Here is an 8,538-nt window from a genome sequence, read left to right on the forward strand (position 1 = left end):
ACTGATCGCAGTTGAAATGCTTTGCAGGCTCCAATACAAAAAATGCACATACAGTACTAGATTTTATCAACGTGAGTGGATTTAAATTTTTTTTTTTTGTACAAGGGAGACTATGACTTTAAGTATAAATATGCCTACGGGATCTTACCATAAGACTGTACAACTCCACTGATGAGCCTTGTGTTTATGGTTTCTCCATTTCGCTCTTTTTCAATCAGCTTGAGCACTGCATTTGTCACCTAAGAAAGAAGGCACACGTGAATTTTTTTCTTCATTTCTGACTCTTGAACTGACAAGTATTAGAAAAATAGCTTCACAAGACCGATCTATCACAGTGGCTGCCAGCCAGAATCACTCTACTCTACATGCTGCTTGAAGCAATTTACCTCTCAGTTTTTAACAACGAATGAATTACCTAGAGGAATACTTGCAGCATTATAGACCTCTGATAAACTTGAAGCCAAAGGCTAGATAAATCTCTGTAAATGGCCTCATTTTAGCACTTTATGATTTTATTAAAACTTCCTTCACTTCCTATTCTGAAATGTGGCACATAAATAAACATTTTGTTTCTTCACACTCCTCCCCGATCTAGACAGCTTCAGCCTCTGTCTAGTCTTGTCTCCAACAGCCTGCAGTAGGGAGATGGAGCTTAATCTCTGAGAAGACACTTTCCGTGGTGCACCTTTTTCAATCGTCTCCATAAAATACCATGCAGCCATTCCTTCCTAGCGCAGAGATATCTGCATATTTATGTAGTAGTTGTTAGAGCTGCCAGCAGCTTCACTCAAACCCACTTTAACTTGCTCTTGTGTGCAGAAGCAACACGGCTGGAGAACTGGGAATATGTGTACAGTAGGGAGCTAAATTGCTGCAAATCTGAGCTGTTGGGGATGTGTGCTCATTGGGGTTGATATGCTGCAGGGGAGCAGCTAGGAAAGTGTGCGTGCAGGGGTGATATGCTGCAGATTTTGCTTGCACAGCTGTCACGCATGTCCCAAAACAAGAACACATTGTTTTTACTCGTAAAAAGGTGCCGATACCTGCACTTAACATTTTTAAGCAGAAGCCAGCACTGCAAACAGGCGCTGCCATTCACAGGAAGGATGCAGAGGTCCCCAGCAAGGTCCGGGCAACCTTTCTGTGAATCGCGGCGCCTGTTATAGTGTTGGCTGCAAATCTCTTCCTGCAATCCCCGCCCACACACCGAGACCGCCCTAAAGCCCTGGTCCCGCACAGGTACTTTTTTGGAAAGTTGATATATATAGTTAAAAAAAAAAGTGAACTAACTCTAACTGCCAGAGAAAAAGGCCTTCTGCCCTGCCAGACAAGGCTGTGCTGTGCTGTACTGTACTGTGTAGCAGAGCTGTGTATATCTCAGATGAGCAGAAATACTAATCATTTGGCAGGTAACAGCAACTTGATCAGTATTTTTTCGTGTGTTTTTAGCTGTTTGCCTGGTGTTCAGTAAATAAAATGCATAGAGCACCAAGTAGAAATGAAGGGTACTATAAAAGATAACAATTATTTCCAAAAGGGGAGACAAATGCTGTTTTCATGCACATATATTCTCCGAGACAAAAGTAGCTATGAGCCTATAACACAACAGATAAGCAGAGGCAGCCTCTTTAGTGAAAACTGCATGACGTATATCCAGAGGTATAGGCAGATGAGAGAATGTGCAAAATTTAAACTTTTCTTTCAATATATGAGCTTATCCATACCCTCCTTTAACCTCCACAGGCTCCCTGCTGCTCAAAGATTTCCCACACCATTAAAAAGAACCAAATAGGGAGGCGAGAGACTGTGGGGCCCAAGCTAAACTTTGAGAGGGATTGGTCCACCTGACCATAAGCTGTCAAGTTATAGTTTCTGGTTGCTCCCAAAGCCTTACTCCAAAGAAGCCATTTCCATGCACTGTACTGATGCAGGCCAACAAGCCTGAAACAGCTGTATGCAGTTTGGAATAAATGGCTCCACAATATTAGATTGCATACACTGAGTGGCCAGATTATTATGACCACCTGACGTTTGTAGGCAGATTAGCTATAATTAGCTATAATTTCGCGCTGAAGTTGCTAGAGGGCCAGACCATTATAAATAGGGAAGCAGGTTGTTTACCACGACATTAGAAGCGATTTTTTTCTGACGATTTGGGTAAACAACACGATTTAACAGCCTTTGAACGTGGGGTGATTGTTGGCGCTCTGAGCCATGGAGCGAGTATCAGCAAAACAGCAGAATTCGTTAAATGTTCAAGAGCAGCTGTTGTTAAAGTGTTTAAAGACTGGACTGTCAGCTGAAAATCTGGGTCAGAACGTGCGAATTGTGGTCGTCAGTGACTACTCAATGTTAGCGCAGAACGGAGAGTGGCAAGACTGGTATAAGACAACAGAAGGGCAACAGTGCATCAAATGACTGCAGATCTTAATCAGGGATCCTCTCAAATGATCTCTGAACGCCCTGTTTGCCGTACACTGCATCGTATGGGATATGGAAGCCGAAGGCCTGTTCGAACACCTTTGCTGTCTGCAGTTAACAAGATAAAACGTCTCCAATTCGCACAGGAACACAAGGATTGGACAGTCACTCGCGCATTGGAAAAAAGTCATGTGGTCCGATGAATCGCGTTTCCAGTTGCATCATGCAGAGTGAGGATTTGGCGGAAACAGCATGAAAGCATGCACCCCACATGCATGAGTACAACCCTTCAAGCTGGTGGGGGCAGTGTTATGGTTTGGGTCATATTTTGGGCCCTTTAATTCGTGTGGAACAACGTCTGAATAGCACAACACACCAAAGTATCGTTGCTGATCAAATTCATCCTATCATGTAGATGGCGTATCCCAATGGAAATGGCTTCTTCCAACAAGACAATGCGCCATGCCACGGTGCTCTTATTGTGCAGGAGTGGTTTCAAGAACATGAGGGAGACTTTACCTTGCTTAGGTGGCCCCCACAATCACCAGATCTCAATCCAATTGAGCATTTGTGGGACGAAGTTGAAAGAGCCATCAGGCAGCTGGTTCCACAACCATCAAATCTCACAGAACTGGACAGTGCTATTCATCAGGCATGGTGTCAGATTCCTCGCATCACCTTTCAACATCTCGTGGAGTCAATGCCAAGAAGAATCGCCGCAGTATTGAAGGCAAAAGGTGGCCCAACGAAGTACTGATGGGGTGGTCATAATAATCTGGCCACTCAGTGTATGTAATATATACCAGCGATTTGTGATTTATAAATGTAATTTTATAACTTTTTTTTTTGCAGATTTTCACATTCATACTCAAAGCCCCATTTGCAAATATATTAAAATGTTTGTTTTTAGAAGGTCCAACATGTCATCAGTTTACACAGAATTAAGGTGCCCATAAAATGGAAGGCGTGCAACTGTTTCTACTGTACGGTTGCACTTCTTTTGTCTCCTGAACAGGCTTGAAAACACGCCAAGAATCGTAGGATTGTCGGCAGGTTAGTGGCGTTCTTGGGAGACAGATGCCGCACGGGCCGGTGTGCGCAAGCGCACACTGCCCGTGCGGCATTGAAATCATCGGAAGCCCTCCCCTCAGCGGGGCGGGCTAGCGATGATCGCAAGTACGATCTGCCTGTCCAAGATGGGCAGATCGTACGAGCTTTTAATTACTTTACAACCCTCGCAAGACGAAAGTCGTGCGATGGTTGTAAAGTGTATGGCCAGCTTAACAGTTTTAAAAGACCTGACGAGAATAAAATTCTGCTTGCAGCTCTTACCTGTTTGTTCAAAGGCCGGAAAAGGCAATCCCTCCAGGTGACTAAGGCAAGCTGGAAAGAAGAAAAATCTATGATCACTAGGTGTTCTTTGGTAAGAGCATATTGAGCAACAAGGAGATTCACAAATAAGAAAAGCTAGACTTAATTTAGTAAAATGTGCAGGACACCAAAGTCCTCATATGAGAAAATTTGGGTTTTTTTTGTACTTGCTGTAAAATCCTTCTGTCAGAGCCCACTGTGAGACGCAGTTTGATTAGCAACCTAGGGTTATACTGCTGCCTACAGGAAAATTGGACACATGGCACATAGAAACTGAAGGCCAGTCCCCTTGAGGCTATAACCCCTCCTGCCCCACTCCTGCTCTGTTGTAGCAGGCAGCCCAAAGAGATAGCAGCTTATGAGGTAAGGGAGTGGTGTCCCTCAATGGAGAAAATAGGATTTTTATCCTCACCATAAAATTATTTTCTTGATCATCCATTACAGGACAAAGCTTGATAAGAAAAAGCTGCCCAAGCTGAGGGGCAGGAACTCAAACACACACACCCCCGAAAAAGACAAAGAACTACTAAGGGCACTAAAGCATAGCATTAAAGGGGAAAGGCAGACCCACCCCATGTCCTAGAAGGTGGTAGCCGACCTGTGGTTCAGGGTAATGGAACCTGACTTGAAGAAATGAAAGTAATCATCTCTGACACTGTTCAACCTTCTGGAGGGTGCCAACTTTTGTTCCCCATGGTCCCTGTGTGTGTGATGTAAAAGTAGCCCCAAGCTCGATTCAATGATGGACTACAATCTTTATACAAACTAGTAAACTAAACGTGAGATTGTAGTCTATCATGGGAGCGAGATTGGAGTGGTGGCTACTTTACATCACACACAGGGACCATGGGGAAGAAAAGTAGCCATCCTCTAGAAGGAAGGACAGAGTCATCACCAATTCAGAGATGATTTGAGGATCTACAGTCGAGTGATACACAAATTCATTTTTATTAATAGTTGAGGTACTTAGAATGCATTTTTTTGATTTAACTCCTGGGTTTAGTGTCACTTCAGAGACATCCCTCCAACTTCTGCGCTTCCTCTCTGCACAGAACCACACTTTCCACTACCGCAGGGGTAGGCAACTTTGGCACTACAGCTGTAGTAAAACTATGAACCCCATCAAGTCTCTGCCCCTGGGAGTCATGCATGTGGCCATCAGTCTTGCAATGCTTCATGGGCCTTGTAGTCCAACAGCAGCAGAGTGCAGAGTTAGCACATGTCCCCAACTCACACTCCATAACCTACGTTCCTAATGTTACCCTATGCTTGCTTCAAGCGAACCCCTCCTCTCCCCCCTCACTTTTACACCTAATGCCCCTGAACCTCCCCCTGCTTTCACTACAGCACTTACAATCCCTACCTCACCCCCATGCCCAAACATCCCCTAGCATGCCTGGGCACACTTTTGCTAGTTGTAAATAATTTCAATTGGCAGAGACCTAATTTCACTTTGACACTGAAGAGTTTATTATATTTATTCAATGTACTAGAACAATAAAACCTAAAATACTAATTAAAAGTCCTACCGAGTAAATTTCATATATTCCTTTGCGCCCTTCATCACATTCACGCCGAACCCAGTGGCGGTTGAGATATGCACAGATGCCATTCAGTACTTTGCTAGAAAACCGATAGTCTTCCCACTGCTGTGTGTAAAACTTTAGTACGCTTTCATCCATAAGATCTTCTCCATCCTGCAGAGTGAGCACATTAAAGTTAATCATACAAAAGATCCTATAGGAATGTTGTTTAGCAATATTTCACTGAATAAAACACAATGTTCTATTTTACTCAACTTCCTGCCACACATTCTGGAGGAAATGAAGTCTATATATCACTAAAATTCACATGCCTCAGTAAAGCAGATTTTGAGTAAATAAAAAGGTACCTCTTTCTTGCCATGAATAAAAAAACGCTGCTCCTGAGCTCCCTCATGTGATCCAGAGCCTAGATCACGTGGTCTCTGGTCACCAGGAGCACCGTGGGTTTTTCACGTCATTAGAGACTGCAAAGAGACTATTGTTGTCAATCAGACAGACTCTGTCTGGTAGACTAAGTGAGATCAGAGGCGCAAGGTACAACTATTATGTAGTAAACTAAGCAGCAAACGGGCTTGCATTAAACTGATCTTTCATATGAATAAAGAAAGAAAATTAAAAACGCAGTAACTGCTCTTTAAAAAGTATCGCTCACCTTCAGCAAGTTTGTCAAGTAACTCTTCAAGAATTCTTTTAATCTCTTATAAAGTTCAAGCCCAACAAACTGAGCCCCTCCAGGGGTCTGGCCTTTTTTGGATTTTGATGGTGGCACTCCGGCGCCTCGTGCTTGATTAGACTGGTGTACACTAGTACAGTAGTTATAAACATGACTGAGAGCACAAGTCAAGGAGCAAAATGACTAAAAAAAGTTAAATCACTTTGAGAAGAGTAAAATGGTTTGTTTGGTTTTTTAAACATCACCAACACCACAAAACCAACAGCATAAAAAAACCTGGCAAATCGTTCCATTTTAACGACAGACTGCTTAGCCACATTAGTACACATTGTCGTACTTGCTTCCCTTGGAGTCCATTGAGGGACACAGGAATTCAGATAGTCAGGTTATATTGTTGCCCACAGGAGAGAAGACTTGGCACAAACAGAAAAATTTGTAAGCCAGCCCCCATATAACCCCTTGTCTACACAACAGTCCTGTTTTGTGGTAAAGCAGTACCCAGAGCATGAATAGAAACATCAATTTATGTGCCCTGTGGCCCTTAGTGTGAACCAGTATCGGAATCTGTGGAGCGAGGAACAGGAATCTTGGTAATACAGCAAAAAAAGGATGGCACTTCATTTTTTTTAATCCGAATAATGGAAAAAAAACGAATCAACCAACTAATCGATTATGAAAAAAATTATTAGTCGCAACCCTAGCTAAAACCCAGAAATGTGAATTTCGGTGCATTTTCTTCTTGTTTGAATAAAAAAAAAAAACCACAATCAATGCAACCTAGTACCCACTGTTTTGATTGTGTAACTGAGTAAAGGTGGATGTCAATGAAAAATGTAATTTGTATGGCAAGCAATAAGGCTCATTCAAACTACATATGACTGTGCCAATTTAAAGGTAACCGTCTCTTAAGGAGAACTATGGGGTTAAGGATTTTCCCCATAGTTCTCCTTAGGGTAACAGGAGGCCACAAACTAGCGTCCTCCCGTCACCCTAGGCTCAGTATACCGCGAGCTGTAGCTTGCGGTATGCTGAGATGCCGCAGTATAACGCGAGCTGCTGCTCGCGGTATTCTGAGACGCCGCAGCTGAAGCGGATCCCGACAATTGTGCCGGGATCCTCCCAGCTGCGTGACTGACAGCTGGCTCTGCCTATCTAGAGGCAGAGCCAGCTGTACCCGCCCCCTCCCCGGTCCGTTCCGCCAGTCAGCGCTGGCGGATCGGAGCGGGGAGGGGGGAATCCAGCCCCTCCCCTGTCACGGCAGAGAGCCGTGACAGGATCGAGAGGTGAGCGAACGCCGGTATGTGTTCGCTCACCTCCCGATCTACTGAGCCGACCTGTGACAGTCTCATTGTCACAGGTCGGCTAGAACTAGGAGGTGAGTGAAAAGCACTCACCTCATAGTTCTCCTTTAAGGGAGCGGGTAAAGAACTAATCACCAGTATTTCTGGTGGTCTCCTTGCAGCTGATCTGTTCCCCTTCCTGGCTTGCTATGCTTTGTTCTACACTGTCGGGTTTATTTACTAAAGGAAAATAGGCTCTTCACTTTGCAAAGGAACTTTCACTTAGCTTAGTGAATGAGGTGAATTTTTGCTTGCACATGATTGGATGATGGAAGTCAGAAGAGCTTTAACTTATTCACCAAGTGAAGGAAATGTCCCCTGCAAAGTTCAAACCCCTGTGTCTGTGTGTGGAGGTGGCCATCTTGATAAAAGCACAGGACTGTCCTTCCCCCTGTCAGAGCCTTCAGCGAAGATAACAGTGGAGAGCACAGTAGTAACATCTTCAAATCTCCTGACACTAACAGTCAGAGCCAGCAGCGCCTTAAATCTCACATTGCAGACATACAGCTATGAGTGCCTATACACCCTCATAGACAGACACTGCCGCCTAGACAAAAGTAACATTTCTAAATGTTCCCCATCAAAAAGCAAATCACTACTCTAATAAAATATGGTTTCATTTGTTTTAAAAGAGGGAAATATACTCTCTTTCAGATAAGTTGTGTGTTTAAAGGCCTAGTCACACTTGTCCATTCTCATGCAGCAAATCTCATGCATTTTGCTGCACGAAAATGCATTTCAAGCAGAAAGGCCATTCTTTACTATATAGCTGGTTCACACCTATAACGGCAGTTTAGTGTCAAATGGAAATGATATGAACCCTCTGCCACCTACATGTTTGCATTACGTTGCGTGTTGCAACGTGTACAGAACAATGTGAATCCAGCTTAAATATTGTCTGTAGCAACTGGCTAATTTTAAATGGCATTCATTGCCTTCTGTAATCTATGGTATTCATCCCCATCTCTATCCGATGGAATGCTTCAAAGTCCAATAGAGATATGCTGCTTTTAGAAATGGATACAGCAGAATGGAAGGGAGTGGGGTAAGAATAGCATATCAAAATTCTGAAAATGTCATAGGTTGAAGCCCCTCATTTCAGAGTGGAATTTAATTCATGAGATCCCAGAGGGGATAGTTCACACATAATAATAAAATAAAAAAAAGGTACTAATATATATATATATAT

The 8,538-nt window shown here is 43.4% G+C and overlaps 1 protein-coding gene across 3 annotated transcripts in view; it reads right to left on the minus strand.

Moving 5' to 3' along the window:
• CUL1 (cullin 1) overlaps positions 1-8,538 on the minus strand; it is a 78,343-nt gene that overhangs the window by 22,798 nt on the left and 47,007 nt on the right. For all 3 annotated transcript variants that reach the window (XM_018565393.1, XM_018565392.1, XM_018565394.1), the window contains 4 exons: positions 5,989-6,163; positions 5,322-5,489; positions 3,754-3,804; positions 149-239 (listed from right to left, as the gene is read on the minus strand). In XM_018565393.1, coding sequence (XP_018420895.1) covers positions 149-239; positions 3,754-3,804; positions 5,322-5,489; positions 5,989-6,163 — 485 coding nt within the window. The remainder of the gene's footprint in view (positions 1-148; positions 240-3,753; positions 3,805-5,321; positions 5,490-5,988; positions 6,164-8,538) is intronic.

This window comes from Nanorana parkeri, unplaced genomic scaffold (assembly GCF_000935625.1).
Source record: "Nanorana parkeri isolate BGI_ZX_2015 unplaced genomic scaffold, ASM93562v1 scaffold840, whole genome shotgun sequence".
Taxonomy (NCBI): Eukaryota; Metazoa; Chordata; class Amphibia; order Anura; family Dicroglossidae; genus Nanorana; species Nanorana parkeri.